At 41.1% G+C, this 23,071-nt stretch overlaps 1 protein-coding gene across 1 annotated transcript; it reads right to left on the bottom strand.

Moving 5' to 3' along the window:
- Positions 1 to 2,229: 2,229 nt before the first annotated feature.
- hmgcll1 (3-hydroxymethyl-3-methylglutaryl-CoA lyase-like 1) lies at positions 2,230 to 19,337 on the bottom strand. Its single transcript, XM_053435956.1, has 10 exons — positions 19,154 to 19,337; positions 16,338 to 16,492; positions 14,938 to 15,015; positions 14,334 to 14,441; positions 13,877 to 13,972; positions 13,571 to 13,719; positions 12,143 to 12,206; positions 11,388 to 11,576; positions 3,627 to 3,752; positions 2,230 to 3,264 (listed from the first exon to the last, which is right to left on the bottom strand). Exons 2-10 carry the CDS (start codon positions 16,431 to 16,433, stop codon positions 3,160 to 3,162), a joined length of 1,011 nt encoding a protein of 336 aa, XP_053291931.1. The 5' UTR covers positions 16,434 to 16,492; positions 19,154 to 19,337; the 3' UTR covers positions 2,230 to 3,159.
- Positions 19,338 to 23,071: the final 3,734 nt, after the last annotated feature.

Genomic DNA, 23,071 nt, shown 5'->3' with positions numbered 1-23,071 from the left:
TAGGGCCTCCCTGTCTGTCAGTGCCTGTCAGGGCTCAGGCCCTAATTAGAAGAGCAGTAGAGCGTATACCTCCACCAAGACTCAGTCCCCTTGAATATAGCATGTTCATCTGTAGTCTGTACGACAAAGTCAAACACACTGAAAGTCAGTAAGCCAATCTAGTTTTTGTATTGTTCACTGGTAAAGGGTCATCATCGCGGTTTGTTGCACTTTCTTTCACGAGAGAGGCTCTCCTAGAGACTCAAAAAGATTGCGGGTCAAGAAATGGTAGTGAAGATCCCACGCTGCTTCACGACCTTTTCAGATGAACTCTTTTTGTTATTGTTTTGATCGTGAGACCCCCCCAACGGCCAAAGTTATATAATGTCCATTTACATCCATTCAAGTCGCACCTTGTCGCAGATGCTCATAAGTCGTTTTCAGACATAAACTCCAGGGGATTTCTGCAGAAGTGGGTCAGGTCTCTCGCCGGAGTTTTCTTTTCACTCGTGAACAGCTCAGCAGAAGATTCTCCGATCAGTGAGTTCACAACAACACAGAAATGTCCGCAGCGTCGAAATGAGGGGAGGCGCAGCAGGCAGGGGCAGGAAGTAACGTTTTAATCACATGTTTTTGTTTACAGCTCATTGACACCGGTGTCGGGCTCTTATGAAAATGTCCAAAAACAAGAAATGGATAAAAGATCTGTGGATTAAACAGGATCCACACCAAATCTGAAGTCATTCTTTCTCGGCCAATGTCCGAAATCAGTTTAGTACTTTTTGCGTAATTCTGCTGAGAGTGAAACAAACCATTGTACCAATGGACGCAACAAAACAATTCGACTTCAAGGCTTCAGGTGAAAATACAGGAGCAGAATGGATTCAACAGAAAACACACAAACTTCTAAAAGTAATCTTAAAGTGTCGTCGGTACAGGAAAGGGCACAACAGGAGTAAGAACCCCTGTAAACAAATCACTCTGCACCGGACCTGCAGATACTCTTTGCTCAGGGAATGTCAGGTCTCAGTCAGTGAGCATTTTAAACTGACTTCACTTATAAAGGGTGGTAAGAGGAAAGGAGATGGGTTTTTTGCTCACTGTACATCTGCTGTTTGTGTGTGTGACACAGTCAGAGACCTGACATCCCCTGACAGGTGTCTCGGTTCATTTCAAGGTGTGAAGAGAGGAGGTTGAAAATACAGGAGAGGAGGAGATGGATGTTTTGCTCATCCTCAAAGTGGAATTCGGGGCTTTGCTCTCTCTTGGAGACTGCTCAGTTTTACTCTGAGGGTTTCAGATTTTCTTAGAATCTTCCTCCCACAGGATGATGCTGAGAGGGGTTATATTATTGATCGGATGATGATTTATCAATGTGTCTACAGGACTTCATGTGTGAGAGAGAGCTTTACATAACTGCTGCAGCTGAGGGTGGCTTGCTGCCGTAAATTACTTTAGGAAGACATTTCAGTTGAGTTAATAGCTCCAAGAGGATGAATCATAAGGACCTTGTGATATATATACACCAAGTTATGTTTTCATTGCAGTTTGTTTGTCTGTCTGTAGGATTATGTAAAAGCTACTGAACTAGTTTTATTATAACTTGGAAGAAGACTGAGGTATGGGCCAAGGAAGGACACGTGAACCTTTTTAGATATTTTACTTCAGTTTACAGTGTGGTCAAACAAGCATAACCAATGATTTTTCCCATCAGACAAAATGTTACTTGGTGCTCAGTGCTATAAAACGTTAGTATGTTGAATCAGCTCCAGTTAGAGAACAACTGAAATAGCTTTACCCAGTTGATCGACACACCTCCAGTAATTAGGATTTCCTTATTTCCAGAGCCCTTCTCTGAGAAATCACACATTTCATGATTATTGGACTTATAGCATCTGATTTGCCGGAATCTACAAGCAGATCTGTATAAAAAATGTATTGCATCAATTCTTATTTTTGGATAGCAATCTATTTTATTATGGATTTTTGTTTGCATCTGTGATGAAGATGGATCAATCACATTTTAATACACTTATGCGAATATCTAGGCATCTGCTCCTTAAAATCATTTGAGTTGAGTTTGAATCATCTTTCACTCCCAGAGTCCACTCGTCTTTCACTGTGGCATCGTATTTAAGCCTTTACTGGTTTACTACAGGGACATCAGGTGACTACAGTTGATGAGAATTAGCTCAGTGGATAGAAAACCAGATGTATCCTGAGCCCCGAGGACAGAGACATGCACCATACAGCTTTTAATTTTTTTTATTTATTTAGAGGACGTGAAAATAAAATTACCAAATGGCTGATTTTAATTTTTTTCAACATGATACAACATAAATGGAATTATTCCGCTTTCACATAGCACAATAAGATGAAGTTCATTCAAATTCAGCATCGAAAGATGTTTTTACAGAGAGCACATGAAAAACACAGATAAAACACGACCACATTTGATTTTCATACAATCAGTAGCTTATGTAATGGTAAATGTTTTTTTAATGTCAAAAAACAATCAAGGGGCACTTCTTAAATCCTCTTTGGGACACCTGAGGGCAAACACTTTTCAGTGGTGGCTTTTAAAATAGTTATTTATTTTATTTAATTGCTATTCATACAGAATCTCACCTACTGGGCTCGGCAAATAGCCAAAGCAAAAGAAACGACTCAAAACTGTTCTCATCCTCTTGCTACTTAGCTTTTAAGGCCACTGAGCTTTGCAAAGTGATAAAAGTCGCAGATGTGTACTGGATTTATTTGTCAGAGTTGAATTAATGTGAACATTTAAAAAACCTTCCGCCAAAATGTGTTCATGACTCATCAAGTCATCAGTCTTGACCTCTTTTGATGAAGAATACTTGATGTGGTCCTCGTCTCCCTCTGGATACTTTTAAGCGGCTGTGAGCTGTCCTTGTTCTTTTGTAATGTCCAACAATACAGATCAGAAGATAAGCGGAAATTATATTTCTGCAACATGATTGAGTCTTTGAGTGGAATAAGCACCAAAACTGAACAGAAAAACAGGAAACTGAAAAACGAAGGAGCTGGTTTTAAAGCGCAATCATGCAAGTATTAGTTTCAGACCAGTAATTATTAAATACAGCAGCATAGTCAAGAAACTGAAAGGCAGCAAGAACAGGGGAAACACTTTTAAATGGGGAATCCTTCATCACAGCAGCGTCACAGTGTTCTGCCTCTGGCCTGAGCAACCCTGGAGTTTGTCTGGCGACTCAAAGCTCCGCAGATAAAATCACCAGCCTCCATCACTTTGGCAAGGTTCACACCCTGCAACAAATATTTAGCATCACTTAAAATGCAACATCTGAGAGGAGGAATCATGTGGGCGGGACGAACAGAAGGTGTGATCGTGTGCAACAGGAGACAGGAAACTAAAGTGTAGTGAAGGTTTTCCACCAGCAGGGGTAGGAATTGTTAAATAAATTGTTCCTGAAGGTGCATGTGACACTGAGGACATTGTTCAAGTTGTGTGAAACCACAGATATTATTAAATAAACCTGTTCCGAGCACAGGGATCCTTTACTTTAAATAAGCTCTGGATGATTGTGTGAGTTTGGCCAACGTGTTGGGATTATAAAGACATAAAATACCAGCAGCTCTGTGAGAGTGTACTGTAAAGACATACTCACTGTTTCAATGCCCATGCCACTGAGCATGTAGAGAACATCCTCTGTTGAAACGTTGCCAGACGAACCCTGAGCGTACGGGCAGCCTCCCAGGCCGGCTACTGCCGAGTCCACCACGCAGACCCCCATCTGCAATAGGGAACACAGCAGAGACATTCAGCAACTCCATGTAAACTTCACCTCAGGTAAAAAAAAAAGGAAAAGCCAGGAACAAAGATCCTTGTTCCTGCTGAATTGTTCTAGCCGCAGCAGCGCGCCTCCCCGATGGCTGCGGTCGTGTCTTACAGCTGTTCAGGAGAACTGTGGGCTCGTGTTTTGAAGATGAGTGGGCACGGTATGTCCCACAGTACGGCTTAGTCATCCTCTTTGTCAGCTCAAAACACCAGCACCACATAATTACGGCCTCGTCTCATATAAGAGGAACATTATCCATGCTGAACAGAACATTTCATATGGTTCTGTTTCTCCTGGTTACTCGTGTTTTTACAGTGCTCTGCTCTGCCCCTGAACCGTGGGGATTCATTTTTCCTTTCACATTGAGAAGGCATTTGTTCCTCGGCTGGACGGTGTCTGCTTACATCACGCCAACAATTCAGGGAATCGTAGCGTTACCTCTGAAATGTGCTGTTAATGCCATTGATCATTTCTTTCACATGTATGAATACATCTGTGGCTGCTCAGGATGGATATCGTGGGGGAAAATGTTCAGTTTCTTTCTTAATGTCAAATTTTCATTGACTGCAAGAGTCTGGTCTCCCAATGAAAATCTATTAAGCATTATTTTTTATATTTGACTATTTTGTTTTTTAAAAGATAGTCCTGCTTTATGTAATGTAATGCTGACAGGTCGAGTTCATTCATTCACATTTACTTTCAACGTCCTCTGAAAGCAGACGTTACACAAAGAGATAGAACAGTCGTGACTTGCCATATTGAATGTATCGAGCCATGAGCGTACTCTTTGTTTTAACACCCCAAAAAAAAAAAAAATACGATGAATCAAGACCTTCAGTTTCTCAGATTCATTATGGACTTAGGGTCTCAGGATGTTTTCCACAGATCCTCGGGATCGTCATTGGGAATATTAAAGAAATTTTCCAGCTTCCGTCGCCGAGCCAGATGTCAGAGGATCCCAGGGTGAGAGAAAATTAACAAGCTGATCCTCGCAGTGGCAGCGGGTCATGGAGGACTTTTCACCCTACGGAGCAGGACCAGACAAGCTATATTAAAGGAATCTCTCTTGCCCTTTTTTCTTTTCCCTTATTTCTTTTTTAACAATGCTGCTAATTGGTTGCTTTTCCCCCCAGACAAGAACCTACTTCTTTCAGGGGGCTGTCTGAGCCAGCCTGTAATTGCTGTTTGTGTTGGCGAGGGAAGAGGAGGAGGAGGTGGTGTAGAAAGAGGAGGAGATCTACTCCGGTGTGCACGAGATTTCCAGACCTTGGTGAAAGCCAGAGCAGGATATTGTACTAGGCATCATTTTTGTAGTATAAACACGGAGTTGTAATCTGCCATGCCAACTCTCTCGCGCTCAGCTGCCAGCCGTGTAAGGCCGGGGGTTCTCAGCGTACTGTTTCCGAGGAGAACAAAACCGACCCTTCAGCAGCATGCCCCCCGTGTTCCTCTGGACAGTAACCACGCAGGGGATTGGTGGTCAGCAGCTCGAGCTCGCCAGCGTTCGCTTCACACTGCCCGAAAGCCAGATGTGCGCTCAGTGTGAACAAGTCTATGTCCACCGAGCTGTGGCTGTGTAAAAACAATACATTCCAGGGTAACGACACAGTACATTTTCAAACTTTCAATTTTTTTGGGAGGGGGGGGGGGGGGCTGGATAAACTTGTTGACATTTTACACAGTGAGTGGACGAGGCTGAGGATGGACAAGCTCCCATTTTGGTTTGAGAACTGCGTCAGCGAGACAGAGGGAGTGTGTGTGTTCACTGAAGGATATGAAGCAGTGATGCTTTACCCACAACTACATAAACCGGGAAGCTGAAAGAAAAGTGTGACAGATCCACCGCTGACACATATACAGCTTCTTTCCAGGAACGCATGAACAGCCTCGCCACGGGAAAGAAGAACCCAGGTATTGGGGGGGGGGGGGTACTCGGCGATAAACAAAACAAACATTCTAAACCAAATAAATTACTTTTTATTTTTAACTCTAGGATTTATTTCAACACAAATATTCGGAGCTTTATAATCAAGTACATCACCTTCAAAATTTACCTCTTCATGGATAACTGGGTTTCATGAATGCAGAACAACCAATTAGAATGAAATAAGTTTCAATTTATCAAAGAATTTCTAGTTAATTTCAAGCTCAAGAGGCTCAGTTTGTTATGTGCAGGTGGCAGCTGATCATTTGATATTCAATATAATCAGTTTTTTATATTTGTATCTTTTACACTGTGAAATTAGTTGTTATTAGCTTTGATGCTAAGATTGTGTTTCTCTATAAATGAAAATGAAAAATGGCACCTCACAATACACAAAACAAATGTGGTGCCGCTGATGATGATGATGATGATGATGATGATGGACGAAGAACAAGAACAAGAACAAGAACAAGAACAAGAAAAACAACAACAACCAAAAAAACAACAATCATGTTCTTTATGATCATTGCAATTTTTATATAAGTATGTACATACACTAAATTGTTAATTGTAACATAATTAAAGTTAAATTTAGTTGTTCAGATGTTATGCACACCCGCTCCATGTGTGAGCATGAACAGGTTGTACTGTATTTCCCAGCTGCAGCAGTGCACAATACACCCAAATTGCAGGCAGGAATAAATAATTTTCCTTGCCAAGCCTGTGAAATCTAAGTACATACATTGTCATTGTGTGACCTGCCAGGAGTAGGTTTGTAACAAAGCCCCCCCAGACTTCCTGAAAAAAAGAAAAAGGTACAAAGACTGAGGAATGTCTTTATCAAGAACAAAAGAGGTGACTCAGGGCTGACAGCACTGGGGGAATTCATTTCTCTCCCAGTTGGTGGTGTGGACTTCTGGCACACAATAATGAAAAACGATGATAAAATCTTTCATTTCCATCTTGTTTATGGTTGAGCAAATGGTGGGCTAAATATCCGCGGCTGCTATTACTCCCTGTGTCCACGGGGCAGCTGCGATGAATCATTGTTAAGTGTGATTCACAAAGGAATTTCACCATCCCTCTGCACTTCTTCACTGAGCCGCCCAAAATTATAACTAACCTAAAAGATATGTATTACTTTGCACATGGAATCATAAAGTTTTTACATAGAAGATCAAAGTATCTTCTCTATCGAGTTATTTGAACAAGTCTTTATTCCCATCAGGGATATAAACTTAATAATTTTCTTTCAGCATGAGGATATTGAAAAATATAAGAACATGCAATTATATATACGTACAACCCCCGTAAAAATGTTTGTCTTTGTTTGGAGTGTAACTCTTGTGACCTCTGAGGTGTTTTCAACCCTATTTGTTTGTCTGTTGTTACTTTTAGTTTTTAAAGCAAGATTATGCAAAAAATGTACGTACAGATTATGACAAGATTGATGAAAGGATGTTCTGAGTGTCAGGGAGAAACTAATGAAATTTTGGTGCAGATCCGGATCAGGGGGCTGGTCCAGGAGTTTCTTTCATCACTTTGTTTAATGTTGTGAAAAAGGGCGTTTTTTTTAAACATTTTCACTGATTTCCCAGGGAATAGTTCACGGATTTTTACGAAAACAAAGTGGCATATTCAGGTGACCGATATCTATATGTGTGTATCATTTAGCTTGAGCGACTTTAAGGGAACTGTTGCCGGAGATATGCGCTCTACTAGAACCATATTCTAGTTCTGTTTATAGGTCTAACTCTTTTATTCTTGGGTGAAACTGTGTAAGGGTCCGGTGAATTTACGATGTATGCAAACTTGGAAAAAAATCACAAAAGCATATTTATCCCCTGCACAATAAAGTGTTGGGTCTGCGGCTGCGGCGCCGTTCATCACATGCTCAGCAGCGGGCGAACGAGAGGATCGTTTTCCTCTGGTCTTTAAGCAGAGCATTGTCAGGGTTCAACAGCCAAGCGACAGATGAGTTAGGAGTCCCCCAGGGCCCTCCTATCCACCTAGCTCTCGGTCGCTTTGTCCGACAGACAGTGAATAGGTGAGCCTTTGTATCTGACCCCCCTCACATCTGTTGACCCACCCAGCCCCCAATGAGCTTCCTCCCCTTGCAGTGACAATGTGCTCCAGAGAACTGATACAGCCATATCTGCGTTGCCTCTGTTTTATGTCTGGATTTATGTCCCTTTTATACCCACCGTCGGCAAAGAGGTGAAAAACACCTTGACGGGAGCTTTTCTTCTACAGGGGTTTAAAGCCTCATCATATATTTGTGAGTATGTTAACGTAATCGTCCATCGAGTTGTTTACTTCTTCACAATACTCGTGTGCCGTGATGGAAGGGCCCTTTGGAAATATCTTATGTTCATTAAGATTCTGGGAATTTTTTTTTCCAGTGGGCAGTTTGTGAATCATCTTTTGATGGGGAGGCTTGGATCATGTTTCTTAATGCCCCTTTTCCTTGTTGACTGACGGCTTCTGGTTTTCTGTGTGTCTCATTGTGACCTACACTTTTGTTTTCGAGGGGTCTCACTGCTCGCCGAACAGAGGACGCATTCATAACATCATAAACTTAAAAACTGTTTTTAAGCTAAAGGGCAGATTCAGGTTAACAGTGAGTTTCATAAATATCTTTCAGCTCCATACTCAAACTTAAAATACTTGCTTAAGAGAACTTGTCCACACTTATTTTATTGGGCCATGTTGAAGAAAAGAAATCTGACATTGTAATTGACGAGAATTAAGTCGCAATAATACGAAAAACAAAGTGGACATTTTACAAGAAAAAAGTAATATGCTAAGATGATGGGAATTAAGTTTTAATTCTACGTGAATAAAGTCAGAATAATATAAAAATATATATTCTTAAAGTTTGAGAGAGAAAAATAAGTAAATTTTCCTCCTTCAGGTCTTTGGGCTTCTTTAGTCTGAATAAACCTAGTTTCTTGTGCAATCTTTTCAAAGTACAGATACTTAAGAAAATGTGGTGCCGATGTACCAAAAGACTCACTGCTATACTGAAGAATAGTTTCACAAGATACAAGGCTCATCATTTTAACACAGGCGCAGGCGGCTTTTCTGAAGTAACATGTTGCCTAAAATCACCAGTTTAATTCTCGTAAAATCCCGACTTTATTCTTGTATTTTTACAGCTTCGTTCTCGTCATATTATGACTTTACTCTCGAAATGTAAGAATTAGTTTTCTACAGTGTGGCTCTAATTCAAACTACCACAAATGACCTAATCTACTGAGTTATTCAACAAATGTTTGTCGTCTTTCTGTCAGTCTGTCAGTCTGTATGTGGACAAACTGTTCATCTTATTGGCTTCACACTTGGTATGTGTGGTGTAAATTGCCTGTGAAAGTGCATTGTTGAGTTTGATGCGATGTGGGCATGTGATGCGTTTATTAATAAATTTCAAATAAACAGGCGACTAGTGCTTTGTAGCAGCCAATGGGGGAGGGGCAGTTTGCCGTCTGTCTGTGGAGTAGAACATGTCTTCTTCTACGTCCTCAGATAAACTACAGCTGTGGTTTGTGACTGGGTCTAACTGTGGGTTACAATTGCTGCCAGATCATTTTGATAGTTTGATTATTTTTATTTGACCACATCAGACTGACAGACACAGATAAACTGAAACCATAACGTTCACACAGTCGCTTCCTTTTGAGCAATTTGTCTTCAAACTAAAAGCCCAACATTCATTCAAGTCAATTCATGTCAATCTAAATGACAATGTTCTAATTTTGAAAAGTTGTGAACTAGGGTCTGAAGATTAGATCGGTTGCTTAGCAGGCCACTGAAACAGCCGATATGTTATGAATGGAAAAAAAGAACACAAACTAAGTAAATCAATTAAACACGTGAATAAAAATTAAAGTCATTTCATTTTCATCTTATAATGACTACCGTCATTGCAGATGAACCAGGTAGGATGAACACTAAGTTTTTCCCACTGACCCTCTGCACTGTAGACGGTTTTAAAAAAAGCTGTGCGCACATCATCAAGCACAGAAACAATAAAAAGTGAAACTGTAGTAATGTTTGAGGAGGACTCACTAATGACAAGAATAATAAGACGTAGCTCCAGAGCATTAACACAGGACAAGAGGACAAGTAGCTTAAGAGCAGGCACTGCACTAGTTCATGAGAATTCCAATGCCTTTCCTTGAATCCAGCCAAAACTAATCAGTGCTTGCTTTCCAAGATGCTGTGTTCAAATGTTCAGCAACTTGTGCGTTGAAAATTTAAAAGATGGATTACGAGCAGCGAACATACGAATACCCAGGGAAGGAAATATGATTTAAAGCCTCAGAACAGACGTGTGATCTCTGCAGAGTTGGCAGTTACTTAAGGAAGTTGAAAGATATCCTGGAACAAGCATCACCACCTCAACTTTGGACGCGGCTTCCACATCTGGTGGCTCCTCTTTATGTCATTGTGGGTAACAACGTTGATGTACGCAAAGGCTGGGCATTTATCCACGGTCGGCCTGCGGCTCTCCACAAGAATATTTATATTCATCATGAGGAGAAGGACGTGCATGTGAAGGTGCCCGGAGAATCTTTGCCAAGCAACGGGGAAAGCAGGAAGAAAAGATGCCAGACTATTTATCTTAAGAGGATGTGATGAATGGAGAGGATAATGCATTGAGGTCTCGTGCTTGCACAACGAAAGAATCAACACTTTCAACCTCCTCCTACTGCTAGTTGAAGGCCCTCCACAGATAAAGTACTGCCACTTCTCAAAAACAGATCAAGAGGTTCCTTTCATACTTTTCTTGTCAAAGAGAAATTGGAGGTGAAACTCCAAACCGCACAGAATGACTATCTTTAGTAACTCTATTCTTCAGAGTTGCCTTAGACGTTTGCAACCATTCATCCTCGTAGGTTTGCAGCCTTTCATCAGATCGTCACGGATGTCAGGTCTCTGCTTCACTCTGTTTGCAAATATGTCTGTTTGATTTCTAGCCGGGTTTGACAAATTTGCAAGCGCTTTACTTTTCCCAGAATTCACTGGTCCCTCCACCCAACTTCTGGAGCAGACTTGGAGCTGTTCCCCTTCATGTAAGGACTTCCAGAAATGTTAGGTGCGGTGAGCGTTTATTACCAACTTATACATTTTTTTATAAATGTTTGAAAAAAGATTGATCCTGTATTAACAATGATATTGTGTTCGGGGGAGCTGGTGTGTTTCTGTGTGATTTTCTTTTTCCCTCTTTTCTCCCTGGGCTCTCACTGTTATGATATTCATGTCTTTTGTGTCTCTTGTAGACAAAGTTGTTGATCTCATTGGGTGTATCCTTGGAGTTTGAAATATATCTATATTGGATGTTTTTGGGTGGGTTCGTCTTAGTTTTTACAATCATCCTTTACATCACAGAGCTGTTAAAACTATGAAAGTACAGCGGGTCAAATGTGAACAAGTTGAAGCAGCTTGGCAAAATTCTGAAAATGTTCCGGCTAATTTCTCATTTGGTTGTAAGGCCAATATAGACAGAGTTTATAGAAAGTCTCAACTCAATCACATTTTCCCCCATTAACTCTACTATTATTTTCCTTCTATTAATGGTAAGGCAAATAATAACATTTATAACAATCATTCATTATGGTCAGTATTGATGGTTGAAGTCGTTGATATATATTTTTAACTCTTACCTGGAGTGCAGTCAGGATGTTGGGCAGTGCTTGCCCATACGTGTCATGGCAGTGAACCGCCAGAGCGTTTGCAGGAACCTCCTTCATCACACTCTGCAGCATCTTTAACATGGAACCTGGAGTTCCCACCCCGATGGTGTCCCCCAAAGAAATCTCATAACAGCCCATGTCATATAACCTCTTTGCCACCTAAGGAATAGTGAGACAAAAATGTCAAAGCGAAATCAGCTGTTAATGTTGATCCAGTATGGAAATGTTGTTTCAAGTTTGTGTCTTCATTGAAATCAGAGAGAATAAAGTATGTAATTTTTAATTTTTAAATCAGTTCAGGCTGAAAGCAAAGAACAACAAGCTCTGTGTCTCATGCATGGAAAGGTGAAAATGAGTTTTTACAGTGAATCACTTGTTTTTGCATCATAATACAAATTTATTAATTTTCAGAAAAGACTTTTGCGGTATTTGCGGTAAAAGATAAAAGCCTCCTCTCTTGTTTAATGACACAAGCATCACCTTATGAATGGATTTGAAAATTCAATGAGAGAAACATTCAATGCAAAATCATGAATGTAAAACTGGCAGCAATATTTAAATAACCTTTTACCAATGTAAGCCTCCAGTTAAATGTCTGTCTACAAAACATGTCTTTATTTAATGTTGATATAAAAATAAAATGACTTTGCATTAATATTTTCAATAGTAAATCTTTGACACTTTGAACGTGACTGTAGAGCAGGAAGGCGCAAAACAAATCTCACCTCGGCAACTTTGGAAGGTTCAATGTTTCCCTCGTGGGGACATCCCAGCGCACAAGACACATATCTGAAAGAACACAACTCTGTGAGACATTCAATACACGTGTGTAACATTTAATAGCTTGTGGTGGTTTTCACCAACTATAAAAACTCGACCACTGCAGTGGATGGAGTAACAATTCACTTTAATGTAGAGAAGTCGAAGCTGCTGAATGTTTTATTACTATGATTCTTGTATGTGTTCCTGATAACAGATTTATATGTAGGTCACAGTTGCTGAAGTAAAAAGCACCATTTGGACCGGCCAAATATTTTTCACTCTCTCTCACTCTAACTTTTCTGTTATTGATAGATGAACTCACTCAGTTTAAATAAAAATATAATTTTTGTTTGGCCTCTGACATTTTAGCAATTCATCTGTTTTGCTACAAGAAATCCCAGGGTAATAAAAAAATAAAGATTTACAAGATTTTTGTTCACATCAGGTGAATCGATTTTTTTAGCCGCAATATTGAGGTTTACCCAATACCGGCAAACAGTAATGAGTCAGTCTCAACTGTCGATCATGGCGTCTCATCCTGCATCAGATAACGAATTAAAAAACAACCTGCTGCTGACAGGTCTGTGTCCCACCAGTTAACATGGAGGAGGCTGGGTTTATGACCTGTACGGCAGCCAGCCACTACAAGGCATTCAAAACGGTTTGATTTCACTTTCGGGGAGCTGTCATGTCGCCCATCAAAGCCTACGGTTATGTATAAGTAAGGTACATATAAGTTATGTTTTCACCCTTGACCGTCTGTCCATTTGTTTGTTTGTGAACTAGATAAAGCAAAAACTCCTGGACGGATCACCGATAAACTAGGTGGAGGGATGTGGTGTGTGTCAGGAGATAAACCCATTAAGTTTTGATGCAAATCTGGATCAGTATATTTTATTAATTACGAGATTTTTTTTTAACATTTTCACTGATTTCCCAGGGAATAATTCATGGGTATTGATTGGAAAAGACACATTTTGTGACTGTGCGATTCTGTTGGGCCTTTGCAGAGGTATGCACTCTACTTAGTGTCATTCTAGTTTTTAAACAGAGAACTTCATGTTATCTTCAAGTTTGCCTTACTTTTCCCTCGTGTAACAAAAGGCCCACCTCTATCCAGCAGTAACTCACCCTGTTTGCTTTGCTTTAATGTCCATCTGGACGTGTGGTTCTTGTAATGCACAGATATAACCTGGTGGACATCTGGAACCTTGCTATAAGAGGTATCATTACTGAGTTGCGTGTTTCCTCCTCCATATAGAAACGTTATAGAAAGTGTTTTGTTTGGAGTGAGGACAGAAATGTGATCATCAGAGCAGAACCAGAAAGTGAACAAACTGTTTTTCTCTCTAAGTGACAATGGACGGATGTGTGGAGAGGAGACTACTCACCCGCGGACTGGAATGTGTCGCTCCTTGGCAGAGTTAATGACCTCCTCAAACCTCAGCATGCTTTCATCAATGGAGCAGTTAATATTTTTTTTACTGAAGGTTTCGGACGCTGAGCCAAACACGGCCACTTCAGTAGCACCGGCTGCTACCTAAACACAGGAGAGGGAAATGAACTGGTAAACCTGTGCTGGAGTGACACTTACGTAAGCACAGGCAAAACAAGAAGTAACTCAAATTGACAAGCACGAGTAAACAGTTGTGGTCCATAGCAGAGATCATTGTGCTGAATTAATAATTCATGCTTACAGCGTCCTGGAAACCCTGCATGTTAGGTGTCAACACGGGGTACTGAACGTGAGGTGTTCTCTGGATTCCCCTGAGCACATTGGTGTGATCGGCCATCTAAGTGAAGGGGGAGAAAACATATGATGTAGGAAAATAAACCTTTCACAGCATCTCAACGTGTTCCTGAGAAAACATCATCCCGTGCTAATGTTTTCACAAGCTGGCGCAGAGCAGAAAATCCTCAAACGACAGAAAACACTTTTTTTTTTGTTGCATTTTTCAGCTTTTAACAATAAACTGTCATGTTTGTGCAGGAAGTAAATGATGGAACAATTTACCGCAGTGAATGAGAAGGTGACTGTATAGGATGAGTGTCTTATAATATTCTTTGCTAGGATGCTGGAGCTGCAGGGTTTATTCAGATGAGAGAGAAAGTTCAATCAGCACTGTTTCTCTATGCATAAAGAGGAGGTATTACCTGAGGTACCCACTTTGCAGACACAAAGCTGGTGGCCTCGATCACAGGCAGGCCTGTTCGTGACAGCATGTCTATCAGCTGGATTTTTATCCCTGTTGGGACTATTTCCTGGGGAAGATTGAAAGTGAAAAGACTCTGGATTTGATTCCACTCAAGATGGGAGGTACAACTGGAAGACATTTATTTCGTTCTCTTTGCCATGCTGCTTGGAAATTTCATCAACGTCTACTTTGGCATGCTGAATCTGGCTTGATATTTTTAGGGTCCATCAAAACTATACAACATTCCACGTAATAACACGTTGTGGCAAACAAGATTATTCCTGCATCCAGTGCAATCTGTAAAACTGGTGGCGTGCAATAAGGAAATGATCAGACTGTGACATGCTAAGCAGAGTAAACTAAACCAGAAGTCGTGTCATCTTTCCTATTCAATTTCAAGGAAAATGTGAAACACATGCTCCTGGCAATTATGGCACAGAACCCATATGCTACGGATTGTTTTATGTATGACAGATACAGGAAAAATGGGGGTATCCAGGGGTGACAAATCAAGGGCGCATATAAATATAATTGAGATTCCTGACCGAGATGATAGTGTATACCTTTTCATTCTGAAGTCCATCTCTGGGCCCAACCTCAACGATTTTAACAAACTCTGGATACTGTTGGGTCGTGCTGGTCTGGAGATAGAAAAGAGAGTCAGGAGAGGAAGGGCCCTCAGTCATTCTTTAGCCGGGAGATGCTCCGGGACATGACATTTCTAACATGAGCAACACTCTGTACCTCAAAGCCAAATGAAACCCGAGAACCAAAACAGAACTGAGCTTGTCAGGCCATAAGGATGCAAACACAGGAGATGCGTCACAGAGAGAAAACTGGGAGAGAAGTCGAGGGTAACTCCGCACAAACCACAAGGGATATTCTGAGGATCGGAGGTATTTCCCTGATGTGAACCTCATCATTTTAGAATGCAGACTGTCAAGTCGTCCAACTTTATATACCCTCTTTTAAGATCAGGTTGAACTTTAAAACCCAAACTGAGATTAAATATCACTTTTTTGGGGGGGGTTAAAATATTGGCTAACTCGCGCGGCACTCAGGAAAGAGCATACCTCATCCAAGTCTATACAATCCTACACATCATTGTTCTTGTAGTATAAATACACAGGAAATGAAAAATAAACAAAACATTTTAAAACGTTGTTGTTGTGGTAAAGAAAGTACAAAAGCTAAATCCTGGCCCTGTGCCTTTTAATCTTTCCCAAAATGTAATGGGTTCCTCTCAGCCTCAGGCTCCAACCCTCCACTCCACTTATGTGGTTTTCTGTATAATCCGACAACCTAACACAGGTGAGAGCATTACTTGGGAGGCGGAGGTAAAAAAAAACAACAATTGAGTGACGTGACATCTGTAATATACACTTATGAATGAACTCCACCATAAACAAGATGGGATGAGATAGGATGAGATTCAGCAGCAGACAGTCAGAATGAGGCGGACAATGAAACACACAAGAAATACACAGAATAAACCTTTTCTTTACAGATGGAACTATTACTATTACTGTAGAGATATACAGTTCAACAATGAAATGCTGCTTTGTGTACAAGTTAATGCTTCATTTATACTACTACTACTTCTGATACATTAAGTGCATTCTGTCAATGCATTTTAATGTTTGAGTGCTTGGTCTTCACAACCCCCCTTACAGTTGAAAACCCCCACAGGGGATTTATTAGAGCAGATAATCAGACTCAACCATTCAAGAATTGTGCGAGCAACAAAACCAAAACAAGAAGTTACATAATGTAAGAGCTTCTTGGCCGGTTAGACTGAATGTAAATATCACAGAGCAGAGTTTCAGTTGACTGTTACATAAGCAGCACGCAGCATCAGTGCCGTCATCATCAGCCGGCCTCTGTGCAGCCTCCCTGTCATGAGAGAGTCATGTGGCAGAGCATGTGCAGCCGATTAAGAAACAAGAGAAAACCGGACGCCTACCTTCTCCTCCTGCAGCCAGCGCCTCAGCCATGGGTAGTCCTGGACCAGTTGCTCGTAGCTCAGGCAGTGCTTCACCGTAGTGGGTACGTTACCCATCCGAATGGCTGCTGTTCGGCCGACTGCTGCCGCACCCCCGAGACTCCTCCGAGACTGACCTGCACAGACCGCTGCAGCTGATATGGGGAAATTGAAGCGTGCGGCCAATTTGCTAATGCAGGCCCGGAAGATGGAGGGCCTCGCTGCACGAGGAGGTGGAATTAGAGGGAGCGGCTACCGGTGGTGGCGGGGGATGATTCAGCAGTTGCCATGGCAGCCACATCCCGAGCAGGGAGGGGGATTCAAAACAGAGAGGGATGGGCGAGGGAGTGAGGGAGAGAGGAAGTGATGTGAAGCAAAATGGCAAATGCAGCGATATGATGGATAAGTGCTTCACATTGGGCCGGGATGACAGTAGATAAATAAAGTATGAGCAGAAAACAAAACTGGAATGCATGTGTTTGCACAGTTTGCACATATGATTTATGAAGAGACTGAGTGTTTTCTCCACTGTGGAGGCATTTCAAAACAATCTGAGTTATCTCGATTCCCGAACAAGATTAGATGCACATTCACCTCCCTGCTCTGGTGAGAACTGAACGCTTCAGGGAAACGCGCTGCTTTGATTGATCTCCTGTGACCTGAACAGTGGAGGAGGTTTCCATAGCCAGACGTGCCACTGCTGCCAATGTCAACTGCATGGTGTAATAAAATCCCTTGTTAAGGCCGGGCAACATTCACCAGAGAAAGAGCCATTCTCCTGAACCCAGATGTTAACAATAGAGGGGCTTAATGAAGTCCTAGCATTCAACCATCTCACCGCGCTAAACTGCTCCGTGATGAGAGAGCCCTACCTCGCTGTCGGGGAGGAGGGGTGGGTGGGGGGGGGGGGGGGGGGGGGGGCGGGGACTCATATGATCGGCCCTGAAAAAGTTTCTTTTTTTTTAGCCGCACTTCAAGGCTGATGTTTATCAAAACATTTTTAAAAGCCTTTGAGCGTATTACCTTTTATTACATATGCATGCCTCTGTGAGGTGCAGGAAAACATGCGGTCAGGCAGATACAATTTTTTAAAGAATTGAACTTTTAAACCCTTATTTTAAAGCTTTTATTTGGTTTTTCACATACTGATTATTGCTTCTGCCAAAAATGGATAACGTGATTTTCTTTTCTGCTGCAATTCCCTGAAAAATAATAGAAATAAGTTCATTCATTTGAAATAATGACACTGTGGCTTAAATTCTTTTCAGATGACTGTAAATCTGGGATAATAAAAAAAACCTTCTGCAGAAGCACAGAATTAGAGCAAATTATTTCTTTAATCACTCTGCTGCCAAAGAGCACAAGGTTGAGTTTGCATACTGTATTCAGAACTTTTTAAATAAATATGTTATGCAACTAATTATATCTAATAATTTCCTGTCTAAATACAAGGTTGAGAAATCTCTTGTTGTTACATCCATAATAAATGTAATTCATCATTTATATCTGATGCATCTTGACTTCTCAAGGAAACCTATGCCTTTTCAACGTTTCTTTCAAAATCAATGATAATTGCATCAATCACTTAACCCTAACCGGCCCTTTTAACATTTAACTCAGCAGCTACATTTTATCTTGACAAATACCAGCTGCAGAGGGTCACGTCAAAGATCTGGCCTTCGGGGGCTTTCCTGCTTTTTGGAATCAATGTAACACAGATGAGCAGAATCTTTCAAGTTTGAGGTGAGGTTTCACGTGGAGGAGGATTTGATATTTGGCAAGTAAAAGTAGCAGTTTGAAACGGTTTATCTGACGTCTGTGAGAAAAGGAAAAATAGTGTTTTTGTAAGGTATCAGAAAGATGGGGGGGGGGGGATGTGTGGGGGGTCAAGCTAACACGAATAGTTGAAGCATTTTGGTGTTTCACTCAAATTTAAATGTTGGATATTTGTATCACCACAGTACAAACCTCAGAAATCAAGGTCATCAGACAAATAGAAACAACTACATCAACAACATATTTAAGATTAAACTCTGCAAACCGACGATACTCTTTAGGTTTCGTGTAGATTACGCAAACAGATTCGCTTTGACAGGAAAAAGGATGTCTCTGCGCTAGTTTGTCTCCGGAGATCAATATATTTTACACACAAGGGTTTTGGAGAGCAAGCAGATGATGGATGCTTCAAAATATTAAATAAAAATCAAACAGGGCAAGCATGTTTCTGCACTGGAAAGCATTGCGCATAAAAGAAAGGGACTATTCTCCCTTCTTGTGCGCTAAGAAAGAAACAGATGTGAAAAGCAGCACTTTATGGAGCACAGGTTTCGGCATAGCATGAAAGAGGGCTTTTTAAGCTCTCAGATATATACTGAAAACAAAGGGGAGAAAGAAAACAGGAACCAGATTAAATCAATTTTCATCCTCCATCCGTCTTCAATTTCTACATCATGGATGTGAACTGAACTGTAACAACATGAGAGTCCTGGTGGGGAGCGTATAGCACCTTATCACCGCCCCTGAAAGGAGCAATCATGACAGCGGCTTTCATACCGAGGGAAGATGGAAGCTCCGACAGCAAAAGACAACTTGACGGTGAATAATTGAAAGGGAATCCTGACTCAGATGTTCTGCAGGAGCACAGCACTATATCACAAATCAAAAATCTTGCTCTTGTGTAAAGAAAAGCGTCAAAACACCTCATTCCCATCATAGTCATCCATGTGCCAAGAGAAAAAAACAACCACATACACATTTAACAAAAACAAAAAAAAGCCCTGATAAAAATAGCAGCCTACCTCACAGTTTCTTCAGGAAGGCCGGTCCACTCAGAGCCAACTTTCCACAGCTCCCCTCCGAGACAGCATGTGTGCTAAAGATTATCCTCACAGTCATCACACTACAGAGCGTCCCGTGGCTTTGAGTCGCAAAAGCCACTGACCTGAGTGCCGGGTTCGTGTCCACACATGATCATATACACGTCTGTTTCATAGAATACAATTTGTCCGGCTAATTGAGGGCAGCATTGTGGAACTGTGCAGAATAACGAACGGTACAATAGGAGGGGAGATCAGAGAACACAGTTAATAATCAATAATCATTAATTCCAACGTGCTAAAGTCGTCAGCTCATTCAGCACAAAGGCACAAGTCAACACCACGTTCTCACAGGGTGTTTCTTCACGGCCAGATATATATTGTACAGATTTTTATATTGCACCGTGGAGGACGACACGGCTGGATTACAGCTCCGGCTGGATCATAAAGCACAAAGATTTCCTTCGGTGTATCCATATCCTTTGGTGGGAGAAATTGAATTTCACAGCCGAGTTTACGGCGGCAAGAATTCACGTGAAGCGGGTTAAGTGGCGGCTGTTAACATCTCCATTCGCTTTCTAAATTTTGGAGCAGTAGTAGAGTAGAGCTCTGTTCATTACCTGATGCTACTGGGAGTAGACGACAATGGTTAAGTTAAAATATTGTTTACTCGTGAAAATGTGTCTTCGAGCGCAGTCACATATATCTTACAACAAAAACAATTTCAGCACTGTCAGGGTGAGATGATTATAGACAGAGCCAAACACATCTGGGTGTGGGTGTGTGTGTGTTGGGGGGGGGGGGTGGGCAGTGGATGTTGTCACAGTTTCACACCTTCTTGTAACACTCAATGAAGTGTATAATGGAGTAAAGTGGAAAATAAAAAACACCACAAGCCTTGGTGATTCTCTTAAATATTATAGTATTATATAACAGCTACTCATTTTATGAATCTACAGAGCCAATGAATGACGTTTATGCATAATTTAAAACTCTTGGACGTACTGGAAGGAGCTTTATACTCTCTATTTACACAACATTAAAAATAAAACACGTCTGTTATAATTAGTTAACAAAGATACTTTAGAATTATTTATCTACTGCAGTGATTGTGATCAACACAGAGGCAGTGCATTGCTTTTAAATACTATTGGAAAATCTGCTTTAAAAAAAATAAAAATAATTTGAGAACCAACAGAGCAGCAGGTTTTAATAGGAACGCTTTACCTTTATAGGATGGATTGTGTTTCTGTTCTGTTTTACTTTTGTTCTTTGTTTCATAATTGTCCCCAGATATGCCCACATCCTTCTGACGTGTCCTGTTTTGGCAACAAGTTAAACATCAGTTCAATGCTCAGTGATACAGTAAAACAGCATGATTAATACAGGCTACAACTATCCTTGGCCTCTGCAGCAGATTCACATTCTGTGCATCTGCTTTGGTTTGTTTCCTTTTCTTCCTTCAGAGCTGTCTTGTTTCTATTTTATGCGTTCTTTGACATAAATTGTACAATAGATGGGCGACAGGAGAACATAGCTAATCCAAGCAAAACGAAGAGCACAGACGTTGTTAGCGTATCATGACAGAAGCTTTTATTCCTACTGAGACTCGTATGTGTTCCTATGTTCTCATGGAAAAATATGTTCATAAAAAGCTGCCTGCACTAGGAAAAAAAAGAAAACGGAAAAACCCCAGCTAGGATGTATGGATTTATTTAGAATTAATAATCCTCTCATGCAAGCTGTGGTGTTGAATAATGAAATAACCTCGCTTGGACATTTTAATGCACATGTTTAACTGAAAGAACAAGATTTCAAAATACATATTTAACTGCACAGGTGCCACCCCTAATGGTAATGGGAAGTGACAGTTGAGTTCACAGAAGGTCTGTTGTAACTCCCAGAACCCCGAGTCCTCTCCTCGCTGGCTCGGGGGAAGCTAACGTGCATTTACGTGAATAACAAGCAAACAGAACGGAGAGCGTCTGCGCTTGCCCTCCGTGAGGACACATTCCTCGCCGGTCCTGCCGCTGCCTTGTCATACCAAACAACGTGTAAAAATGTGACCCATCTGGTCCCCCTCGCTCAAGAGGGACTGATTGAGCTGTATGGAAATCATAGCCCACCCACAGAACACAAATAAGGAGAACCATATGTGGGGAGATGAATTAGGTAAACTGCACAACATTTTTATTAGATACAATTTCACTTGCCTGGTGGATGGACTGCAACGTGAGACTGTGCAAATAAACGCGGGGCGGCAGAAAGAACAAGATCTCTGGTTAACAGAGGGCGAATCGATGAAACATGGAGCCACTAAGCCAAACGAACAGTAACTACTATGTTTTGCAGTCGTAATAAATTGACCAGAACGTGATCCAAATAAGCGTCGCGTCAGTCAACTGCCAACATTAGAGTCGAGCGTTGCAGAAACTGAGCACTTTGCAGGAACTTTGTTAAACTACAATTGTTTCTTTACGTTAACTGGCCATTTGAACCCTATAGACTGTGAATAAATATTTAGGTTCAGAGTTTATGGATATAATTGTGTCAAATTTAAAATGTCTTTCATTCACTACTCAACATTTGCAACTGGACAAAATTAGGAACATCTCAAAATAGAGTAAATAAACCATGATGGGGATTTAACTACATAAATGTTTAGGAAGCCAAGCAAAGAAAAATAGAAAGTGTAGTTCTTACACATTTATCTGTATATAACCTTCCAACTAATTCCACAAACATCTGTCTGACTGTGTGAGGACCCCATATCTTATTTCAATTTATTAAAAAAACGTCGACTTTTAAACCTTTATTGCAGATAAACCAGGTAGGATGAGTGTTCTTCCTTCACTCTGCACCATTGACAACATCCAGCCCACCAACAATCACAAGTGTCTGAGGAGGACTCACTAATGACAAGGAAGAATTCTGAAGTAGCCCCGGAGCATTAACAGGGGAAAAGATAACACAACATTCCAACAGACAAGTTTCGAACGAGCACTTCACTGGCAAGGAAAATAAACAATTTCTCTTTCAGTCTTTCTATTGCTTACTTATGAAGTGTTATTTATCTTGAGTTACTTTTAATCTTAGACTTGTATAGACTATTTTACTTGGAGGCCAAAGATTGACAAGATCATCGTCTCATGGCAGCAGCCATAACGGTTTTTGTTTTGCGGGGGTATCTGTCAATGTCTGTCCTACTGCTGGTGATGGTTTGTATTAAAAAAAAACTACTTGAATCATTAAGCATTTGTAATTTTTGACCGGCGGCCAGTCCCCGCTCTTCTAAGAGCTTCAAGAGGATCTCTCATAACCAAACCTAAATATATCCCATCTTCTGAAAATAAGAACATGTTCCTAACAGCCGTTCACATGGACACATCTGTTTTCTCAATCACTTTAAGGGAATAAACATGTTTGTGGTAGAAAAAAAACAAAAAAACTAAATGTCATCACCTGGAAACAGATCCTGAAATTATGTAAGAGTGTTTATGTAAAGCCAACAGTGAGCCGCGACATGTACGGTAAACCCAAATGAATGAATGATTGCATGAATAATGCACGAGAAGCCCTTCATGAAAAGTAAACTGCCACTGGGTCTGACCCTTTTTCCAGCTGGTTTCAGAAGTGGCCACTGGAAGTGCTGGTCTGATGAATGTCGAGGCACCTCTGACTCACTGCAGGCTGCTTTTTGACCACGGGGGTCTCAGAGGAGCGGAGGCCAATATATTAATCTGCCCCCGAGTATGGCAATTGTTGCCCTCTGGTTTCATGTGGTCAGGGGGCTGCTGTCGGGAGGACTGTGAGGCCGAATAGGCGCTCATTCATTGCCACTCTCCGCTGCTTTACAGAAAAAGGAAGAAATGGAGTTGAATTGGAAGGAATCCATGATAT

This window comes from Pleuronectes platessa, chromosome 12 (genome assembly GCF_947347685.1).
Source record: "Pleuronectes platessa chromosome 12, fPlePla1.1, whole genome shotgun sequence".
NCBI classification, from domain to species: domain Eukaryota; kingdom Metazoa; phylum Chordata; class Actinopteri; order Pleuronectiformes; family Pleuronectidae; genus Pleuronectes; species Pleuronectes platessa.
This window is presented reverse-complemented; position numbering and strand designations above follow the sequence as displayed.

Excerpts from the sequence above, each read along its gene's own strand:
- hmgcll1 (XM_053435956.1), bottom strand. The coding sequence starts at position 16,433 with ATGGGTAACGTACCCACTACGGTGAAGCACTGCCTGAGCTACGAGCAA. Across the intron at positions 12,207-13,570 it reads CGACACATTCCAGTCCGCGG|ATATGTGTCTTGTGCGCTGG; the intron begins GTGAGTAGTCTC and ends GTGTTCTTTCAG. Across the intron at positions 3,753-11,387 it reads ACATCCTGACTGCACTCCAG|ATGGGGGTCTGCGTGGTGGA; the intron begins GTAAGAGTTAAA and ends TCCCTATTGCAG.